Source organism: Heterodontus francisci, chromosome 2 (assembly GCF_036365525.1).
Source record: "Heterodontus francisci isolate sHetFra1 chromosome 2, sHetFra1.hap1, whole genome shotgun sequence".
Classification (NCBI taxonomy): Eukaryota; Metazoa; Chordata; class Chondrichthyes; order Heterodontiformes; family Heterodontidae; genus Heterodontus; species Heterodontus francisci.
This window is the reverse complement of record NC_090372.1, coordinates 118649762-118673436: the sequence shown is the minus strand read 5'-3', so window position 1 is coordinate 118673436 and position 23675 is coordinate 118649762. Positions and strand designations below refer to the sequence as shown.

Genomic DNA, 23675 nt, shown 5'->3' with positions numbered 1-23675 from the left:
TTGCAGTAAGGTGAAAGCTATTGGCATGATCTGTTTCTTTTTACTAACACAAACAAGAAAGTGACTGATATTTATGTGAAACCCTTCATCAGATCTCCACGGGGTTAATATTTAATTATGTCTTGTATTTAAGGAGGAGGTTGAGAGATTTTTGGAATTGTCTGCATTAAATTCCATTTTCCAATCCCTTGCCCACTTTCCCAGTTGATCTATATCAGCCTTCTTCACTGTCCACTATACCACCAATTTTGGTGTCATCTGCAGACTTACTAATCATGCCCCCTACATTCACATCCAAGTCATTAATATATATGACAAACAACAGAGGGCCCAGCAGCAATCATTGTGGCCACTGGTCTCCAATCTGAAAAACAACCCTCCACTACCACCCTCTGCCTCCTATTACCAAGCTAATTTTGTATACAGTTGGCTAGCTCACCCTGGATCCCATGTGTTTGAACCTTCTGGACCAGCTTACCATGAGGGACCTTGTCAAAGGCCTTGCTAAGGTCCATGTAGACAACGTCCACCACCCTGCCCTCGTCAATCCTCTTGGTCACCTCCTCAAAAAACTCAATCAAATTCATGAGACATGATTTCCCACGCACAAAGCCATGCTGACTATCCCTAATCAGACCTTGCCTTTCCAAATGCATATAAATCCTGTCTCTCAGAATCCCTTCCAATAACTTTCCCACCACTGATGTAAGGCTCACCGACCTGTAGTTCCTTGGCTTATCCCTGCTGCCCTTCTTAAATAAAGGCACAACATTAGCTATCCTCCAGTCTTCCGGTACCTCACCCGTAGCTAACGATGAGTGAATATTTTTCAATTTTGCAGTTGTTAATAAAAGCTAGCTATTTAAATTTCTGGATTCAAAACCTAAACTTTCCTACACACACTGACAACTCTGAATTCCATTCCTTTGGTTATAAGGATGAGCAGGCTTGAGTACTCAATTGTCATGGTAACTCAGGCCATAAACCTGGCAAAAAAAACTTAATGGTAAAATGAATGAAATCAAATGATAGCTGTTCCTTTTCTTTAAGTTTTTCAAATAAAATTAAGATATTATTTGATTAATAGGGTGGAGTTAATTTTCATAACACTTCAAGAGAATGTACATTCTTTAGCCATCAAAACTTATTATTCCAGCATGAAATTTAAAGAGCAATGCCAACATTAAGATACATAATAATACTATCAGTGATGAGTCAGATTCAGAGTACTGATGCACTTCATGAAGTATTTAGCAAAACACGTGTGGCTTTTTTTTTTGCCGCCTTTCGCTTCCTTCAATTTTGAAGGATATTTTGTCCATTCTTTGGCTTTTCTGCTGGCAACATGTCTCTTAAGCTTTTACCTTCACTTCTAATCATTAGCTTTTCCTCCTTGAATGTACCTGATAATGTATTCATGGCTTGTGCTGTTTAGTGTAAATTTATTCTTTACTTGTGTTGTACATTTTTCCCTATCCTTCACCATTTGACTTTGTATTTATGATTTGGGTCTAAAGTAAACAGTAGCAAAAAAATTAAATTCTTAATCAAAGTTCACATTCATATTTCCTCCCAGTGTGTCAATATATACATTAAAAAAAAACTTCATGCACTACAATTTGACCAAGTGTGTTACTATACAGTGCAGTGAGCCAAATTGTTGCCGTATAATGACATGAAAAATATTAAAATTTTTGTCTTGCAGCCGCTTAATTACTTCAGCTTATTCTGTCTTGTAAATGAAAAAGCAAGGCTTGCACTTTTTTTTTTCACAACCTCAGGACACCCCGAAGCACTTTAAAGCTAATGAAATACTTTTGAAGTATAGCCACAGTTCTAATGTAGGAAAACACATCGACCACAATTTTCATACAGAAAGGTTCCAGAAACAACAATATGATGGTGATAGATAATGTGTTTTTAATGGTTAATTGAGATATAAATATTGGCCAGGACTCTGAAGAGAAGTTCTCTGTTCTTCTTTGAATAGTGCTAAGAGATCTTTTACATCCACCTAATAGATACAAATTTGATAGCTCCAGTTGAAGAGAGTCCCAGCTTTCTAAGTTTGGAGTAAATTGGGAGGAGCAATACCGACACTTGGATGTAGGAGGTGAACTTCAAAGAGCTATTATCGTGACAGGATGTAGGGGTTGGCGAAGTAGGCAACCCACGTGCGAGACACACATGATGAAGCTATATATCTTCCGGGAAACCTCCAACAGCAGTTCCTATTACAAAGAACAGTACAGCACAGGAACAGGCCATTCGGCCCTCCAAGCCTGCGCCGATCTTGATGCCTGCCTAAACTAAAACCTTCTGCACTTCCGGGAGCCATATCCCCCTATTCCCATCCTATTCATGTATTTGTCAAGATGCCTCTTAAATGTCGCTATCGTACCTGCTTCCACCACATCCTCCGGCAGCAAGTTCCAGGCACTCACCACCCTCTGTGTAAAGAACTTGCCTCGCACATCCCTTCTAAACTTTGCCCCTTTCACCTTAAACCTATGTCCCCTAGTAACTGACTCTTCCACCCTGGGAAAAAGCTTCTGACTATCCACTCTGTCCATGCCGCTCATAACTTTGTAAACCTCTATCATGTCGCCCCTCCACCTCTGTCGTTCCAGTGAAAACAATCCGAGTTTATCCAACCTCTCCTCATAGCTAATTAAAGACAAGGAATTATGTCTTCTTCCTGAGGGCATCATTAGTTGGCATGCAATTTGTAACGACCGAGGCAGGAGAAGTGCACTGTCTTTTCTAGTTCCTCTTCTCCACAGGTCACAACATATATTTAAATGTTTACCCAGTGATCGATACGATCAATCATATACTCTACTCTTTATCTCAGAATAAAATGTACCAACCAGGTTTCTTTAATAAACAACAAAATTATGAGTTTATTATAAAACAAGACTTATCCAGTAATGAAGCCAAGCTTAAACACATAGATTGAAAGATGAAAGTTCCTTTTTAAATACCTCCCCCCCCCCTCTCCCACACACCCACACACACAGGTTAAAGAAAAATAAAGAAATTTTCTCTGCAAAGCTCTTTTACAGAAAAAAGGCAAAAAAAGAATGCTTGTTAATTCTTGAAGAAAATAGATGAGAGATATTGTGTCCCAAAATGGCATACAGTCTGGTGTCTGAGAACACGTAGACGGGTGACTGGGAGCATTTCTGGAGCAGTTCTTTTCAGGTAGCATCAAGGATTAATCTAGCAGGTTTTTCCAGCTCCTCAGGAGAAATGCGGCATCAGGGATTGTAGCTCTCACACACACTGAACTCTTAGGGCTTTTCAGAGAAGCAAAGAAAGAGATGAGCTGGATGTTTCTCTCGTCAGGCTGACCTCCAACTAACTCAAAACAGTCCACAACCCAACCAGAAAGTCAAAACAATATCCCAAAAGTGACTGCCTGACCATCTTAAATCTTGACATGTCACTTCTCTGATAAACATCTTCCCCAAGTCACCAAGATTTCTGCTGTTTATTGAACTTGAGGCATGTGATCCAGTAAAGGTTGTTTTCAAACAGGACCTCTCAGTGACCCTTGTAAAAAAAAAAAATCCATGGAATATTTTCCGTTTTAAACACATTCTCAAAAATAATTTTTTAAAAATTGAAGCACTGTCATGTCTTTTGCTGCCCATGTTAAATCATTACCATTCTTCTGTCATTACAGTGGAGTTGTTGGGATATGGAAATGCCAGCACCTTCCGCATCACACAGGCAGCTGAATTGGCAGGTTTCTTGCCTCCAGAACCAGAATGCCATTGCTTCTCTGCCTTAATTCACCTGTTGGTACATCCAAATTGCACTGTGAAGTTTAAGGTCCTATAGACTTTTGGACTCTTTCCAGTTGTCTGAAGTTATTGCCGTATTGCTAACAGTGGTGATTTGTTTTTGATATAAGTAAGACTCAATCCATTACTGTATTTGAGCAATAGTTTATAAGGTACAGTTGAGAATTCCTCTTTATTTTTCAGATGCCATCTCTGTGCTTTCTCGAGGCCTTTAATTTGCCGCAATCCTTTAAATATTGCTTCGCACCTAGGCCTTTGTCTTCTTTTGCCCTTCTTTCAAATTTTCTGGGACTCCTTTGATGTAAATGCTCTATTGCTGGGAGAGCATTTGTCTTTGTCTTGCCTAATGATGTTCAAATGATGTAACCCCAGAATTTCAGGCAGGATCATTATCTGCAGGGACAGCTGGAGGTCCTGCCCTGCTACACTTCCGCAAGAAGAGCAGGAGGCCAAGAATTTCAGAGCTGAAATCATTTTGGATGATTTATTCTATCAACAGATGTGTTTGTGAAAGATAAAGACCAGGATGTTCAACATTTTATTGAAGATTTATTCTTGCTAAATCCCATGAAAACATGAAGTTTATTCTTGATGAATTCACATTCCTATTTCTTGCAGAATTACACACCAATTCCTCTTTGTTTAATTTCCATCAAACTTCAACACCATATATAGTTATATAAAAATGTTGACTAAATGTAAGAAAATAGCAATAATCATTCAAAATTTGATGTCATTTCTTTGCCAGATTTGGCTCAGATGAACTGAAACGTCAATTCCTCGCACCTACCATTGCTGGGGACATGGTAGCCTGTTTGGGAATCAGTGAAATTGGAGCTGGATCTGATGTTGCAAGTACGTAAGATATATTTATTAGTAAACTAAAAATGAAGCATAACTCAGTAAAGACAGTACAATAGATATATTTAAGGTATTGTAGAATAATGGCTAAATATTGATATTTTGAACTTTAATAATGCAGGTGAGCAGTATTTGAAACTCTACCAAACACATCAATTTTCAAATATCAGACTTTACAGTACCACAAACACGCATACTTGTCAGGGTACTTTTGAGTTCCCAGAACCAGTGATTGCTTTATTTGTCAATGGCAGGCGCTTGCTAATTTTGATGCAGTTTCCCAAAAGTGATTGTACTGGTTGAGTCTAAATTGTCACCATGTCAGTTTCTAGAATCTGGGTGTTCCATTGGCTGAAAAATGGGACTCCAAGTAGGTTTTCAGGTAGTTGCCCACCACCAAAATGGGATAGAAAATATGAATATCATTTTTTAAAAAAATATTTAAGTAAGAAAAAAAGGTAGAATGGAAACAGGATAGGTAGAAAAAATAAAATAAAATTTAAAATAAAAATGATCAGAATGACAATAAGATGAAAATAGGTACATTGGGTTTTGATGACCTAGTGGCCACAAACTGCAGCTCATATCACCCGGAGGATAACTGTATCACCTTTACAAATTGCAGCCAATTTTAGGGCACTGAAACACTTCCATCCCAAATGTAATGAACAGTTTGTTCATCCAGGCACTATTCAGCTCTGGAGATTTTTGAAATTGTATTCATTCAGCAGTCCTTTTACTAATTTGATAAGTAAAAATAATTCACATATGGGCTGTCAATTCATTGTGGAAAATAATTGAAAGCTATTTTTCAACAAAGTGAAAATGTTTTGTACGAAAACTTCATTCACCACCAAAATGAAAGGCGTGACCTAGGGAAATAGGGTAGGTGGAGATTTGAAACTTAAGCTCTGATTTTAATTTGGGTGCCAGTGGGTGGGAAGCTCCCATCCTTGCACCAGCATAAGGCCCAAGCAATTTTACCTTCTCCATATAATACAAAAGCAAAATACTGCAGCTGCCGGAATCTGAAATCAAAAGAGAAAATGCTGGAAACACTCAGCAGGTCTGGCAGCATCTGGAGAAAGAAACAGAGTTAACTTCTCAGGTCTGTGACCTTTCATTAAAACTGAGAAAATTTAGAAAGGTAATAGGTCTTGAGCAAGTAAAAGGAAAAGGTTGGGAAGAAGAACAAAAGAGAAGGTCTTTGATAGGGTAGAGGCAGGACAAATTAAATGACAAAAGTTTCATGGTACAAAACCAAAGGGACTGGTAATGGGACAGGTAAAGAAACAAAAGATGTGTCTAGATGAGATGTGAATGGCAGGATAACAGCCTTCAAAACACAAAGTAAAGGGATTTAGAAAGAAATGAGAGAAAAAAAAACCTGAACCAGCAAAAAAGGAACAAAATGGGGGTAGTGGTTGTAATCTAAAATTGTTGAACTTAGTGTTGAGTCCAGAAAACTGTAAAGTACCCAATCGAAAGATGAGGTGCTGTTCCTCAAGGTTGCGTTGAGATTTATTGGAACACCGTAGCAGGCCAAGGACAGAAAGGTCAGAGTTGGGAGGAAGGTAGAGAATTGAAATGACAGGCGACAGGAAGCTCAGGATCATGCTTGCAGACTGAATGGAGGTATTCCGCAAAGTAGTCACTCAGTCTGTGTTTGATTTCCCCAGTGTAGAGGAGACCACATCGTGAGCAGCGACTACAGTATAATAAATTGAAAGTACAAATAAATTGCTGTTTCACTTGGAAGGAGTGTTTGGGGCCTTGGATGGTGAGAAGGGAAGAGGTAAAAAGGTAGGTGTTGCATCTCCTGCGCTTGCATGAAAAGGTGCCATAGGAAAGGAAGGAGGTGTTGGGGGTAACTGAGGAGTGTCGAGGAGGGAACGGTTTCTTCGGAATGCTGGGGGGGTGAGGAAGCTGTTTCTGGTGGTGGCATTACGTTGGAGGTGGTGGAGATGGCAGAGGATCATCCTTTGAATACAGAGGCTGTGGGGTGGAAGGTGAAGACAAGGGGAACCCTGTCAAGGTTCTGGGAGGGAGAGAAAGGGGTGAGAGCAAAGGTGCATGAAATAGATTGGACACGGTCGAGGGCCCTGTCAACCGGAGTGGTGGGAGGGAGTCCTTGGGCGAGGGAGGAGGAAGACATACCGAAAGCACTAGTATGGAAGGTTGCATCATCTGAACAACTGCGACAGAGAAACTGGGAGAAGGGAATAAAGTCCTATAGTGAATAGTGGTTGATAGCCTATCCCCAGAAATGGAGACAGAGAAGTCAGGGAAGGGAAGAGTCAGAGTACCTTCTCCATGTTGAAAAGTCAGAATAGCTACCTAGCCAGTGGACAGAAGTGCAATTTTGCGAGGCAGGAGGCCACTGCTGGGACCCAAGGGAAGAATGGTCCCTGGCACTGAAGTGAGTAGTAGGGGTCCAGGTTGGACCACTTGGCGGGGGTGGGGGGGTTGGGATGAGAAGCCAAGAGCAGGACCTTTGGCCCAAAGTTTCCTAGTAGGCCCCCGAAGAACATTTTGTTTTCGGATCCCTCAAGGAAGCCATGAGAAAGTTAAAAAAAATTCAAACTTACCTGGGCCTTTTCTAGCTATGGTACTCCTTTTATCAGTTATCACTGGCAGATCCGGCACTCTGCGTCTTGCACTGCCTGATGTTAAAATCGTGTCAGGATCCTAAGTGTGTCTTAGGACCCTGTCTTTTACATATGAATGTGGCCCCACTTGGCTATGGTTGGTACCTTTCTCAAAACCAAAGTCAATGCTGTTAAAACGGTGGCAAGCATGAACGTATCAGGAATATAGCAGAAAGCACCTAGAATCATAGAAAGTTTATGACACAGAAAGAGGCCACTTGGACCATCATGTCTGTGCCTACCCTTTCAGGCAGTGAGTTCAGACCCCCACCATCCTTTGGGTGAAAACATTTTCTCTCATCTTCCCTCTAATCTTTCTCCCAATCACCTTAAATCTATGCCCTCTCATCACTGACCTCTCTGATAAAGTAAATAGGCCCTTCACCTCCACTCTATCCAGGTCCCTCAAAATTTATGTATGTTTCAATCAAATCTCCTCTCAGCTTTCTCTGTTCCAAGGAGAACAACCCCAGCCTATTCAATCTTCCCTCATAACTGCATCTTTCCAATCCTGGCAACATCCTCGTAAATCTCCTCTGTACCCTCTCTAGTACAATTACATCCTTTCTGTAATGAGGTGACCAGAACTGTACACCTGACTGCCATTTTAGGCATGTGTTTGCCCCATTCCTATTAGAAAGTTTAAAATCGGCCCTTGACCTTTTTCAAGACAAAAAATTAAGAAAGATCAACAAGTAGAAAAAAAAAAGTAAAATTGGTATTAACAAATAATGTAGATAGAGAATGGGAGTGTAGAATGATTGGGGATTAAAACAGGATAAATGGAATTGTTTACTTTTGCTTCAGATGTGTTTGAGAAGTATTTTGGTTTTATGAGATTAATATAATAACAGTAAAGCTGTTCTTGATATCAGATTTATTATTGTAATATTAGTGCTATTTTCAGTTTCAAAGTGGAAAAAAGTCTGTTGGACCAATGAGATAGGAGCTTCTTGGACTATCAGTAGCCAAAGTTTGTGTACAAAAATGTTTTGGAAGACTGCATCATAAAAGCACTGAAACGCAATCTACTTGTAGTTTTATATAAATCATTGCATTAATCCTGATGAGCCTCTTGTCAGATTAAATGTATATTTTTATTATAATTAAGTGGAACTAATAGCTTCATACATCCTTGTACAATACAAAGTTGGATAAATAATTTTGTTTTGTTGTCAAATCCAGAATTTCTAACTTGAATTTTTGTTTCTTTCAATCATGGAGAAAAGGTTAAAATAAAAAGAAACATTTTGAATTCAGAAAAAGTTTTCAGTCAGTAGTTTTGTGGGTTTTATAGGCTTTATGTCTTGAGAAATGGTCTATCTTTGCAGACATCAAGACCAAAGCTGTCAAGGATGGAGATGACTATCTAATAAATGGAGGAAAAATGTGGATAACTAATGGTTATCAAGCTGACTGGATGTGTCTTTTAGCAAACACTGATGATGGGCCTTTTCACAGAAACAAGTCTCTCATATGTCTGCCCATGAAATTACCGGGTAAGAATTAGAATGAACATAAAATATAGGCTGATGTGAGGGTTTTTTTGGCAGATCTTACTGTCCTATCTATTGCTGACAAATAAATAGACATCGGAGCATATCTGTGAAGCATTAGACTCCCATACATTCCGTATGAATTCAGCCTCCTCTATGATTGAGATTTGACTCTCAATTGCTGAAATTTTCTAGATTTCAAAACCATCTACTCCGAATGGAGTATGTGAGATGATTTTAATTGAAGACCCATTATAGGTACTTGAAGTACCTGTCATTCCTGTAGGTGGCACTGTTATAGATGTGTTCAATAATAAAACATATCATGTTATGTGATATATCACAGCTGCTATTTTATAGTGAAAATAAATTATCTTGAGATTGCACAATGTGGCTATAAATCACTCACAATACTTTTTGAGAATATTTTTTATCTGCCAGTTTTTCCTTAGCAACTGAAATTTTTGATATTTAAAATAAATAATTCCAAAAATTGCATATTTCATAATGTTATTAAATGTATCCACTGAATTATCTTTTAATGCCTTCACTAAATTTTTTGCTTGAAGGCTTCAGCCTCTCCCAAAGTCTGGACTTGGATTTGCTATTTTTGCTTAATGCTATAACCCAGTGATCTGAATTTGCTTTTTGCAGGTTAAGCACTTACATTGTACCTAATTTCCCAGGATGCATCAGTATTACTTAGTCGGCTGTACTGAAGGAACATTGTTTCTAGCTTTTGTGTTTTCAACTTTTGAGGCTTTTGTGTTTTCTATAAACATCAGAAATGTGTTATGGTGAAGGGCAAGAGATGGACACAAAGAGAAGGAAAGAGCAAGCAAGGGGTAGGAAAAGGGAGGGACCTTATTAATATTATCAATTAAAAAAAAATCAGTTGAACTTTGGAACCAACCATTTATCCACCTGGGTTATGTTGATCATTGGGAAATTTGATTGTGAACTTCTTGCAACAATGAGACAGAAAGACAGGCATTTCTTCATTCTCATCTGATTTATGAAAAATAAAGTAAGTTGAGCAAACAAATCTTCTTTGAAGCAAACAGATAGGAAATGATGGGAGTAGGTGAGGGGAGGAGGAAAATAGGGAATAGTGAGGGATGGCCTGTAGCCTTTTGCCACCCACACTGAAGAGAGCATATGTGGTAGGGGTGAAGTGAGTGAAAGGTTAGGGTGCAATGAATGACTAGAGCAAAGAAGAGAATAGAATCATAGAAAGTTTCAGGCACAGAAGGAGGCCACTTGGCCCAGCGTGTCTGTGACAGCTGAAAAAATGATCCACCCCTTCGAATCCAACCTTCCAGCATTTTGGTCCGTAGCCCTTCAGATGACAGCACTGATGTGCATATCCAAACTCCTTTTGAATGAGTTGAGGGTTTCTGCCTCAACTACCCTTTCAAGCAGTGAGTTCCAGACTCCCACCACCCTCTGGGCGATAAAATTCTTCCTCATCTCCCCTCTAATTTTTCTACCAATCACTTTATATCTATGCCCCTAGTCACTGATCTCTCTGCTGAGGTAAAATAGGCCCTTCACCTCCACTCTAAGCAGGCCCCTCAAAATTTTGTACATTTCAATCTGATCTCCCCTCAGCTTTCTCTGTTCCAAGGAGAACAACCCCAGTCTATCCAATCTTTCCCCATAGCTGTATTTTTCCAGTCCTGGTAACCTCCACGTAAATCTCCTCTGTACCCTCTCCAGTGCAGTTACATCCTTTCTGTAATGAGGTGACCAGACCTGCACACATTACTCAAGTTGTGGCCTAACCAATGAGTTATACAGTTCCAGCATAACCTCCCTGCACTTATATTCTGTACCTTGGCTAATAAAGGAAAGGATTCCATATGCTTTCTTAACCACCTTATTGACCTGACCTGTTAACTTCAGGGATCTGTGGACATTCACTTCAAGGTCCCTCACTTCATCTATACTTCTCAGTATTTTCCCATTAATCGTGTATTCCTTTGCCTTGTTTGACCTCCCCAAATGCATCACCTCACACTTCTCCGGGTTGAATTCCATTTGCCACTTTTCTGCCCATCTGACCAGACCATCAATATCTTCCTGCAGCCTATAGCTATCCTCCTCGCTATCTACCACTCGGCCAATCTTTGTGTCGTCTGAAGACTTCTTGATAATGTCCCCTGCATTTACGTCCAAATCGTTAATATATACCACAAAAAGCAGGGGACGCAGTACTGAGCCCTGAGGAACACCACTGGAAATAGCTTTCCAGTCGCAAAAACACCCGTCAACAATTGCCCTTTGTTTCCTGCCACTGAGCCAATTTTGTATCCACCTTGCTGCATTTCCCTGGATCGCATGGGATTTTATGTTTTTAACCAGTCTGCCATGTGGGACCTTGTCAAAAGCCTTGTTAAAATCCATGTAGACCACATCAACTGCACTACCCTCATCTATCTTCCTTGTTACTTCAAAAAATTCGATCAAGTTGGTCAAACAAGATCTTCCCGTAACAAATCCGTGCTGATTATCCTTGATTAACCTGTGCCTTTCTAAGTGACTGGAGGATACAAAGCTTAATCAAGTAGCTCAATAGGGAAGGGTTGGGAATAGTGATGAAATTGCAGTGGTGGTAGGAAGTGGAGGAGATAGTTGAAAGGAAAAGAGATAGGGATGCAACTGGAATGAAAAGTGGGAAGAGACCTGAGTGATTGGGGAGAGGAAGGAAAGAGTGCCTGTGAGGGCCCCATTTCCTCCACAATCGCACCTCAAATGCAACCTGCAACCGTTGGTGGCTCTTTTTCCTGTGAGTGACCAGAGCAGGGACTGAATTCCTTGTTCAAATTTATGTCGAACTGAGCAGGTATTTGAAATCTGATATAATTCAAAAAAACAATAGCGCCAAGAATGCAGCACTCCCTCAGCACTGTACTGAAATGTCAGCCAAGGTTATGTGCTCAAGTTTGTAAAGAGATTTAGAACCCACAGCGTTTTTGTTATTGACTGATGGTAGACTAGCCTCCAGTACTTTGTTTTTATTGTGTGTCTTTATCGAGAAATTATTTCTGTTGAGAACAAGGAATTTACTTCCGTGTTGTTAAATTAGCTAACCATATTTATAGGCGTAATAAATAGTCAAAGGATGGTAAAAGGAGGAGTGGGGCCAATTAGGGACCAAAAAGGGGATTTATGCAAGGTGACAGGTGCCATGACTGAGATACTAAATTAGTACTTTGTATCTGTCTTTACCAAGGAAGAAGATGCTGCCCACGTCATAGCGAAAGAGGGGGCAGTTGAGACACTGGGCGGGCTAAAAATTGATAAAGAGGAGATATTGAATGGGCTTGCTGTGCTTAAAGTTGATAAGTTACCAGGGCCAGATGAAATGCATTTAACGATATTGAGGGAAGTAAGGGTGGAAATTGTGGAGGCACTGGCCATAATCTTCCAATTCTCCTTAGATATAGGAGTGGTGCCAGAGAACTGGCTAATTGCATATATTCCACCTTTGTTCAAGAAGTGTTGTACGGATAAGCCCAGTAACTACAGACCAGTCAGTTTAACCTCAGTGGTAGGAAAGCTTTTAGAAATGATAATTTGGGATAAAATTAAGTTACTTGGACAAATGAGGATTAATTAAGGAAAGCCAAGACAGATTTGTTAAGGACAAACTAATTTATTTGAGTTTTTTGATGAGGTGACAGAGAAGGTTGATGAGGGTCAGGTGGTTGATGTATATATGGACTTCCAAAGGAGATTTGATAAAGTGCCACATAACAGGCTTGTCAGCAAAATTTAAGCCCATGGAATAAAAGGGACAATGGCAGCATGGATACGCAGTTGGCTGAGTGACAGGAAACAGAGTAGTGGTGAACGGTTGTATTTTGGACTGGAGGAAGATATACAGTGGGGTTCCCCAGAGGTCGGTGTTAGGACCCTAGCTTTTCTTGGTCTGTATTAATGACCTAGACTTTAGTGTACAAGGCACAATTTCAAAATTTACAGATGAGACCAGGCTTGGAAGTATTGTGAACTGTGAGGAGGATAGTGAGAAACTTCAGGAGGACATAGACTGGTGGAATGGGCGGACAAATGACAGATGAAATTTAATGCAGAGAAATGTGAAGTGATTCATTTTGGTGGGAAGAATGAGGAGAGGCAATATAAAATAAAGGGTACAATTCTAAATGGGGTGTAGGAGCAGAGGGACCTGGGGGTGTATGTGCACAAATCATTGCAGGTGGCAGGGCAAGTTCAGAAAGTGGTTAATAACACATGTGAGGTCCTGGGCTTTATAAATAGAGGCATAGAGTACAAAAGAAAGTAAGTTATAATGAACCCGTATAAAACCCTGGTTCAGCCTCAACTAGAATATTGTGTTCAATTCTGGGCATTTCACTTTAGGAAGGATGTGAAGGCATTAGAGAGGGTGCAGAAAAGATTCACAAGAAAGATTCCAGGGTTGAGGAACTTCAGTTCCGTGGACAGATTGGAGAAGCTGTGGCTGTTCTGCTTGGAGAAGAGACGGTTAAGTGGAGATTTGATAGAGGTTGTCAAGATCATAAAGAGCCTGGACAGAGTAGATAGGGAAAAACTGTTCCCATTGGTGGAAGGGTCAAGAACCAAAGGACACCGATTTAAGGTGATTGGCAAAAGAAGCAACAGCAACATGAAAAACTTTATTACAGAGCACGTGGTTAGGAATGCTGTGCCTGGGGGAGTAGGACTAGTTGAGTTGCTCTTGCAGGGAGTTGGCGTGGACACAATGGGCCGAATGGCCTCTTGTGCTGTAACCATTCTGTGATTCTATATGAATTATAATTTCAGGAATCCATGTGGCTAAGAAAATCGATAAGTTGGGCATGAGGTCATCAGATACAGCACAGATCTTTTTTGAAGACGTCAGGGTTCCAAGAAAATATCTCATTGGGGATGAAGGAATGGGCTTCACCTATCAAATGCTGCAATTCCAGGAAGAACGCATGTGGGGAGTTGCAGGAAGTAAGTAATATCTACTGTACATGAGCCATGGGTTAGGTGGAAAACAAAACATTGTTTAATCTGCTGCTGTGGGACTCAGTACAAATAAAAAAAAGCAGGAATTCAGTATATAAATTTTAAAAAGTCTGTTTCAACGAAAGGAAAGAACAACTATAGCAAATTGATGGAGGAATGCTGCGGTTGAGGAAAAGTGGAACATTTTAAAAGTAATTTTAAGCTTGAAGAACTAATTTGAAATGCTAATCAGGCATGAGTCTTGATGGATTAATAAAAAAGTCAAAAGTAAAATAAAAAGAAAACATTATCCACAATAGATCTTCCAAGGAGTAAAAGAAAGAAAGGACTTGTATTTATATAATACCTTTCTGAAGCTCAAAGTGCCTATGATGTTCTTTCTTCTTTCTTTTGGGCCTCCTTATCTCGAGAGACAATGGATACGCGCCTGGAGGTGGTCAGTGGTTTGTGAAGCAGCGCCTGGAGTGGCTATAAAGGCCAATTCTAGAGTGACAGGCTTTTCCACAGGTGCTGCAGAGAAATTTGTTTGTCGGGGCTGTTGCACAGTTGGCTCTCCCCTTGCGCCTCTGTCTTTTTTCCTGCCAACTACTAAGTCTCTTCAACTCGCCACATTTTAGCCCCGTCTTTATGGGTGCCCGCCAGCTCTGGCGAACGCTGGCAACTGACTCCCACGACTTGTGATCAGTGTCACAGGATTTCATGTCGCGTTTGCAGACGTCTTTATAGCGGAGACATGGACGGCCGGTGGGTCTGATACCAGTGGCGAGCTCGCTGTACAATGTGTCTTTGGGGATCCTGCCATCTTCCATGCGGCTCACATGGCCAAGCCATCTCAAGCGCCGCTGACTCAGTAGTGTGTACAAGCTGGGGATGTTGGCCGCCTCGAGGACTTCTGTGTTGGAGATACGGTCCTGCCACCTGATGCCAAGTATTCTCCGGAGGCAGCGAAGATGGAATGAATTGAGACGTCGCTCTTGGCTGGCATACGTTGTCCAGGCCTCGCTGCCAGAGAGCAAGGTACTGAGGACACAGGCCTGATATACTCGGACTTTTGTGTTCCGTGTCAGTGCGCCATTTTCCCACACTCTCTTGGCCAGTCTGGACATAGCAGTGGAAGCCTTTCCCATGCGCTTGTTGATTTCTGCATCTAGAGACAGGTTACTGGTGATAGTTGAGCCGAGGTAGGTGAACCCTTGAACCACTTCCAGAGCGTGGTCGCCAATATTGATGGATGGAGCATTTCTGACGTCCTGCCCCATGATGTTTGTTTTCTTGAGGCTGATGGTTAGGCCAAATGCATTGCAGGCAGCCGCAAACCTGTCGATGAGACTCTGCAGGCACTCTTCAGTGTGAGATGTTAAAGCAGCATCGTCAGCAAAGAGGAGTTCCCTGATGAGGACTTTCCGTACTTTGGACTTCGCTCTTAGACGGGCAAGGTTGAACAACCTGCCCCCTGATCTTGTGTGGAGGAAAATTCCTTCTTCAGAGGTCTTGAACGCATGTGAAAGCAGCAGGGAGAAGAAATTCCCAAAAAGTGTGGGTGCGAGAACACAGCCCTGTTTCACGCCACTCAGGATAGGAAAAGGCTCTGAGGAGGAGCCACCATGTTGAATTGTGCCTTTCATATTGTCATGGAATGAGGTGATGATACTTAGTAGCTTTGGTGGGCATCCAATCTTTTCTAGTAGTCTGAAGAGACCACGTCTGCTGACGAGGTCAAAGGCTTTGGTGAGATCAATGAAAGCAATGTAGAGGGGCATCTGTTGTTCACGGCATTTCTCCTGTATCTGACGAAGGGAGAACAGCATGTCAACGGTCGATCTCTCTGCACGAAAGCCACACTGTGCCTCAGGGTAGACGCGCTCGGCCAGCTTCTGGAGCCTGTTCAGAGCGACTGGAGCAAAGACTTTCCCCACTATGCTGAGCAGGGAGATTCCACGGTAGTTGTTGCAGTCACCGCGGTCACCTTTGTTTTTATAGAGGGTGATGATATTGGCATCGCGCATGTTCTGGGGTACTGCTCCCTCGTCCCAGCACAGGCATAGCAGTTCATGTAGTGCTGAGAGTATAGCAGGCTTGGCACTCTTGATTATTTCAGGGGTAATGCTGTCCTTCCCAGGGGCTTTTCCACTGGCTAGAGAATCAATGGCATCACTGAGTTCTGATTTGGTTGGCTGTATGTCCAGCTCATCCATGACTGGTAGAGGCGCAAGGGGAGAGCCAACTGTGCAACAGCCCCGACAAACAAACTTCTCTGCAGCACCTGTGGAAAAGCCTGTCACTCTAGAATTGGCCTTTATAGCCACTCCAGGCGCTGCTTCACAAACCACTGACCACCTCCAGGCGCGTATCCATTGTCTCTCGAGATAAGGAGGCCCAAAAGAAAGAAGAAAGAACATCAAGTGCCTATGATGTTAGAGGTTGAATTAGGTGGTCTTTGTGTTGGAAGAGGATGTGAATTTGGAAAGTCAATAAATGTTGAGTAGAATGCAAAGGTTGCAAACAGTCTGGCTCATTCTTTGACGGTGGGGGAGGGGGGGTGGGCGTAGAATGGATAGTAAGGTACAGAGTTTGTGGTAGGAGCTGAAGGCAATGGCATCAGTTTTATCTGGAGGAAATTGTGGTTCATCAGAGACTATATGTTGGACAAGCAGCCTGAGATAAAGGCCGAGGAGGGGTGAAGAGAGGTAGAGCTGGATGTTGTGTATATGGCAATAGATGCTATCCCAAGGAAGAACATATAGATGAAGAGGAGGATGGAACCAAGGATAAATCCTTTGGGGACATCAGAGGTAATGTTGTAGGACATGTAGAGAAGCCAATGCAGAAGATGCTCTGGCTATGATCAGATAGGTGAGTGTGGAACCAATGAGGGCAGTCCTACTGAGCTGGACAAGAGTGTCAGGGCAGAGTAGATAGGGAGAAATTGTTCCATTGGCGGAAGAATCAAGAACCAGAGGACACCAATTTAAGGTGATTGGCAAAAGAAGCAGAGGCAACATGAAAAACTTTAAGATCTGGAATGCACAGCCTGAGGGTGTGGTGGAGGCAGATTCAATCATGGCTTTCAAAAGAGAATTGGCTAATTATTTGAGGAAACAAAAACTTGCAGGGCTACGTGGAAAAGGCAGGGGGTTGCTTGTTCATGAGTCACTAAAAGCTAGAATGCAAATGCAGCAGCAATTAGGAAGGCAAATGTTATGTTGGCCTTTATCACGAGGGGTTTTGAGTACAGGAGTAAAGACATCTTGCTGCAGTTGTACGGAGCCTTGGTGAGATTGCACCTGGAGTATTGTGTGCAGTTTTGGTCCCCTCATCTAAAGGATGCCATAGAGGGGAGTGCAACGGAGGCTCACTAGACTAATCCCTGGAATGGCGGGATTGTCTTATGAGGAGAGGTTGAGGAAACTGGGCCTGTATTCTCTAGCATTTCGAAGAATGAGAGGTGATCTCATTGAAACTTAGAAAATTCTGACAGGGCCTGACAAAGTGGATGTAGTTAGGATGTTTCCTCTGGCTGGTGAGTCTAGAACCAGGGGACATAGTCTTAGAATAAGACTGAGAAGAGGAGGAATTTCTGTACTCAGAGGATGGTGAAACATTGGAATTCTCTTCCCCAGAAGGCTAAGGAAGCTCAGTCATTGAGCATGTTCAAAACAGAAATCGATAGGTATTGGATACTAATGACATCAAGGGATATGGGGATAGCGTGGGAAAGTGGCGTTGAGATAGATGATCAACCATGATCTAATTGAATGGAGGAGCAGGTTCGACAAGCTGAATGGCCTACTCCTGCTCCTCTGTTCCTATGAATTGTTCAAACTATACAATTTGCCGAACAGGTCAGAAACTGGGAATTCTGCAACGAGTAACTCACCACCTCACTCCCCAATGCTGAATAGCTCTTACATAGAGCTGATATGGACACAATAGGCCGAATGGATTCCTGTGCTCTAAATGGTCTATGATTCAGTGATGAGAGGAGAGGCATTGCACGGATGTGGAGTGGTTCACCAAAGACTGCAAAAGGTCGTGGACAGATATTGCGTCACAGTCACAGAGAATGTCATTCATGACTTTGGTTAGAACTGTCGTGGTGATGTAGTACTGGAATCCTGATTGGAGAGATTCAACTAAGGAGTTGCAGAAGAGATAAGTACACATTCGGCAGGTGACCACACGTTCAAGGACTTGAGAGAAAAGAGGGGTTGGAGATGAGGCAGTATTCTCCAAGAACAAAGGCATCAAGGGTGGGTCTTTGAGGAGGGGGTAATGATACCTTGCCTTACGGCTTATAAATACTTTGAAAAGTAAAAATAGTCATTCAATGAGCCTAATTAGTTAAAAACCCAATAATTAAATCACAAAGTGAAACTATTGAGAATCAAATGGAAAATGAATAAGGGACCTGGAACATATTGAGCTAGCTGATGTATATGATACCAAATTGGGCCCATACCTCAGATTCACAGCAGGCTCTGCAGTTCCTTGACGCCAAACATCACTGCACACAATTCACAATTATTAACAGTTGTGTAAAAATTTTATTTTTCTCTTTCAGTGTTGGCTCCAATGCAGAACATCATACAGGAGACTATCGAATATACACGCCAACGTAAAATCTTTGGCCAGTCAGTCCTACACAACCAGACAGTACACTTCCGTCTTGCTGAACTTGAGACTGAGATTGAACTTGTTCGTTCTCTCCTTTATCGTTGTGTTGGTATGGAACTTTAATAATTAAGATTACTTTCAAAATCAAATATTTTTATCGTTTCATGGTAAGTGGGTTTTAGTTACTATAGCCCTGATTTTAAAGGATGGGGGAATGCAGGTCCAGTGCGTGTGGGTCCTAAAGTAGAACCCAGGGATTCCAGGGGCATGAAGGCTGGAACTCATTACCATAACTTTTCATTCAAATCCGGACAGATACAAAACTTGCGGACAGCGGGAGTGGAAGTTCTGAAGGTTGCCACTGGCAACCTGCAGGATTTGTCCCAGACAGTCAGAGCAAAAGTGAGTAAATTGGGTCTAAACTCTCTGGAGTTTAGAAGAATGAGAGGTGATCTTATTGAAACATATAAAATTCTAAAGGGGCTTGACAGGGTAGACACTGAGAGTTGCTTCCCCTGGCTGGGGATTCTAGAACATGGGGGCATAGTCTCAGGAGAAGGGGCCAGTCATTTAGAACTGAGATAGAACAAATAACAGTACAGCACAGGAACAGGCCATTCGGCCCTCCAAGCCTGCGCCGATCTTGATGCCTGCCTAAACTAACACCTTCTGCACTTCCGGGGCCCATATCCCTCTATTCCCTTCCTATTCATATATTTGTCAAGATGTCACTTAAACGTCGCTATCGTATCTGCTTCCACCACCTCCCCTGGCAGCAAGTTCCAGGCACTCACCACCCTCTGTGTAAAAAAAACTTGCCTCGCACATCCCCTCTAAACTTTGCCCCTCGCACCTTAAACCCATGTTCCCTAGTAACTGACTCTTCCACCCTGGGAAAAAGCTTCTGACTATCCACTCTGTCCATGCCGCTCATAACTTTGTAAACCTCTATCATGTCGCCCCTCCACCTCCGTCGTTCCAGTGAAAACAATCCGAGTTTTTCCAACCTCTCCTCATAGCTAATGCCCTCCAGACCAGGCAACATCCTGGTAAACCTCCTCTGTACCCTCTCCAAACCTCCACGTCCTTCTGGTAGTGTGGCGACCAGAATTGCACGCAATATTCTAAGTGTGGCCTAACTAAGGTTCTGTACAACTGCAACATGACTTGCCAATTTTTATACTCTATGCCCCGACCGATGAAGGCAAGCATGCCGTATGCTTTCTTGACTACCTTATCCATCTGTGTTGCCACTTTCAGTGACCTGTGGACCTGTACGCCCAGATCTCTCTGCCTGTCAATACTCCTAAGGGTTCTGCCATTTACTGTATACCTCCCACCTGCATTAGACCTTCCAAAATGCATTACCTCACATTTGTCCGGATTAAACTCCATCTGCCATTTTTCCGCCCAAGTCTCCAACCGATCTATATCCTGCTGTATCCTCTAACAATCCTCATCATTATCCGCAACTCCACCAACCTTTGTCATCCGCAAACTTACTAATCAGCCCAGCTACATTTTCCTCCAAATCATTTATATATACTACAAACAGCAAAGGTCCCAGCACTGATCCCTGCGGAACACCACTAGTCACATGCCTCCATTCAGAAAAGCACCCTTCCACTGCTACCCTCTGTCTTCTATGACTGAGCCAGTTCTGTATCCATCTTGCCAGCTCACCTCTGGTCCCGTGTGACTTCACCTTTTGTACCAGTCTGCCATGCGGGACCTTGTCAAAGGTTTTACTGAAGTCCATATAGGTAACATCTGCTGCCCTTCCTTCATCAATCATCTTTGTCACTTCCTCAAAAAACTCAATCAAATTAGTAAGACACGACCTCTCCTTCACAAAACCATGCTGTCTCTCGCTAATAAGTCCATTTGTTTCCAAATGGGAGTAAATCCTGTCCCGAAGAATCCTCTCTAATAGTTTCCCTACCACTGATGTAAGGCTCACCGGCCTATAATTTCCTGGATTATCCTTGCTACCCTTCTTAAACAAAGGAACAACATTGGCTATTCTCCATTCCTCTGGGACCTCACCTGTAGCCAATGAGGATGCAAAGATTTCTATCAAGGCTCCAGCAATTTCTTCCCTTGCCTCCCTCAGTATTCTGGGGTAGATCCCATCAGGCCCTGGGGACTTCTCTACCTTAATGCTTTGCAAGACACCCAACACCACCTCCTTTTTGATAATGAGATGACTGAGACTATCTGCACTCCCTCCCCTAGGCTCATCATCCACCAAGTCCTTCTCGTTGGTGAATACTGATGCAAAGTACTCATTTAGCACCTCGCCCATTTCCTCTGGCTGCACACATAGATTCCCATCTCTGTCCTTGAGTGGGCCAACCCTTTCCCTGGTTACCCTCTTGCTCTTTATATACGTATAAAAAGCCTTGGGATTTTCCTTAATCCTGTTTGCCAATGACTTTTCATGATGAGGAGAAATTTCTTCATGCAAAGAATCTTTGGAATTCTCTACCCCAGAGGTTGGGGATACTTCATTGTTGAATATACTTAAGGCTAAGATAGACAGATTTTTGGTCCCTTTGAATCAAGGGATATGGGGAGACGACAGAAAGTGGAGTTGAGGCCAAGGATCAGCCATATTGAGTGGCCGAGCAGGCTCGAGGGGCCATGTGATCTACTCCTGCTCCTATTTATGTTCGTAAGTGATCGGGTAAGGGGAAAAGCTCAGGGTCATTATCGAGATCCAATCTACATATTTAAAGATGACCTGCCAGCTTTTGACTGGCATCTTGCTCAACTGATCAAATTAACACATTAACTTCAGGACCTAGTGAAAGACAACAGGATGATGGGCTAAGTCCTTCCCCTCATTTTATCTGCCCGGCCCAGTTTCTGTCAGGCAGGTTGGGGAGGAGGGTTAAAATAGGGTCATATACCCTTAAATTAGTTTTCTTATGTAAGTTAGTGTTGATGTTATTTTGCTATAACTGTTCCTTTTGTTAAAACTACTAGTTTACAAAAACATGGGATTCTCTCTCAATCAGAATGGTGGAGCAATGTTATTAATTATTGAGGAACCTAGAGAAATTAGTATTAGTAAAGAAATAGTACTGGAATAATCAATGGGACTAAAAGCTGAAAACTCCCCTAGACCTGATGACCTGCATCCTTGGATTTTAAAAGAAGTGGCTACAGAGATAGTGGATGCATTGAACAGTCCCTGTAGATTAGGAGGTATAGACAGGGTGGATAGCAAGAAGCTTTTTCCCAGAGTGGGGGATTCAATTACTAGGGGTCACGAGTTCAAAGTGAGAGGGGAAACGTTTAGGGGGGATATGCGTGGAAAGTTCTTTACGCAGAGGGTGGTGGGTGCCTGGAACGCGTTGCCAGCGGAGGTGGTAGACGCGGGCATGATAGCGTATTTTAAGATGTATCTAGACAGATACATGAATGGGCAGGAAGCAAAGAGATACAGACCCTTAGAAAATAGGCGACATGTTTAGATAGAGGATCTGTATCGGCGCAGGCTTGGAGGGCCGAAGGGCCTGTTCCTGTGCTGTAATTTTCTTAGTTCTTAGCAAACATAACCCCTGTATTCAAGAAAGGAGGGAGAGAGAAAACAAGGACCTGTAGTCCAGTTTGCCTGACATCAGTTGTAGGGAAAATGCAAGAATCTCTTATTAGGCGCATGTTAATACGACACTTACGACAATATGATTGGGCAGGGTCAACATGAATTTATGAAAGGGAAATTATGCTTGACATCTGTTCAAGTTTTTTGAGGTTGTAGCTAGCAGGGTAGATAAGGGGGAACTGGTAGACATAGTGTATTTTGATTTTTTTAAAAGAATTTTATAAATTGCTACACAAGATTATTACACAAATTAGGGCTCATGGGATTGGGGGAATATATTAGCATGGATTGAGGGTTGGTTAACAAACAGAAAACAGAGTGGGTATAAATGGGTCATTTTCAGATTGTCACTGCAATTATACAGGGCCTTGGTGAGACCACACTTGGAGTATTGTGTATAATTTCAGTCTCCTTACCTAAGAAAGGATACACTTGTCTTAGAGGGAGTGCAATAAAGGTTCGCTAGACTGATTCCTGGAACGAGAGGTTTGTCCTGAGGAGAGATTGAGTAAAGTTTGCTTTTATTCCCTAGAGTTTAGAAAAATGAGAGGGCTTGACAGGGTAGATGCTGGGAGAAAGTTTCCCCTGACTATAAGCGTCAAGAAAACTGTGGTCATGGGACAAGGTGTTGTATCTCCGCCCCTGATCACACTAAATAACACCCCACTGGAAGTGGTTAGCAAATTCTGCTACCTTGGGTCCATGGTGACAGACAATCTGCTAACTTTGGCCAACTTGCAAAACGCACATTGGGTAACACCAAGCTGACCCTTAGGACCAAGCTGATGGTTTACAAGACCTGTGTTCTCAGCACCTTGCTGTATGGCTGTGAAACATGGGCGACTTGCAGCTACCAGGAAAAGAAGCTCAATAATTTCCATCTTCGCCGTCTGCTGTGCATTATGGGTATATCTGGCAGGACAGAATCACAAATGTGGCAGTCCTCTCAAAGGCAGAGCTCCCAAGTGTGTTGACACTAATCAAACTTGGACACGTCCACAGGATGGAAGACGGTCCAATACCCAAGGATCTTCTATATGGTGAGGTAGCTGGGAGCGGATGACCAGTGGGGCACCCAAAGTTCCACTTCAAGGATGCTTGCAAGCGTGACATGAAGGCCCTAAATGTCGACTATCACACCTGGGAGGCACTAGCTGGCAAAAGAGGGAAATGGCAACACATCCTGTGGACTGGTTTCCACTACCACAATGACCAGGTGCAACAGCAGCTTGGCAACAGGTGCCAATGTCATAAACAACAACTCTCAGTGGCACTTGGCAGATTGACATGCAGCACATGTGGCAGAACCTGCCTTTCAAAGATTGGCCTTCACATCCATCAGCAAAGGTGCCCCAAGAGAAGACACCCCACCTAAATGGATTGTTTGCTGCATGTCAATCATCTTTCATAGTTGGAAGGATGCCACCCATATATAGATTTATGGAGGGACACCATTTTTACTTCATACAGTTTTATTTTCAAGTATTTAACCAAAGTAAAAGAATATCTTTGAGGAAAATATGGGAGGGGGTTCGCTAAATTGAATTCAGAAAGGTTGTTAAATATATCATATTGGAATAGACTGCCTCTTCAGCTCTAATGACACTTTATGATGTCGAGGTTTTTTTAAGTAGATAAT

General features: G+C 42.3%; 1 protein-coding gene across 1 annotated transcript in view; it reads left to right on the top strand.

Annotated features, from left to right (window-relative positions):
* Positions 1-23675, top strand: part of zgc:85777 — a 100668-nt gene that overhangs the window by 68091 nt on the left and 8902 nt on the right. The window contains exons 4-7 of the mRNA XM_068009966.1: positions 4558-4664; positions 8650-8817; positions 13624-13797; positions 18374-18535. Of these exons, the coding sequence (XP_067866067.1) occupies positions 4558-4664; positions 8650-8817; positions 13624-13797; positions 18374-18535 (611 nt within the window). The remainder of the gene's footprint in view (positions 1-4557; positions 4665-8649; positions 8818-13623; positions 13798-18373; positions 18536-23675) is intronic.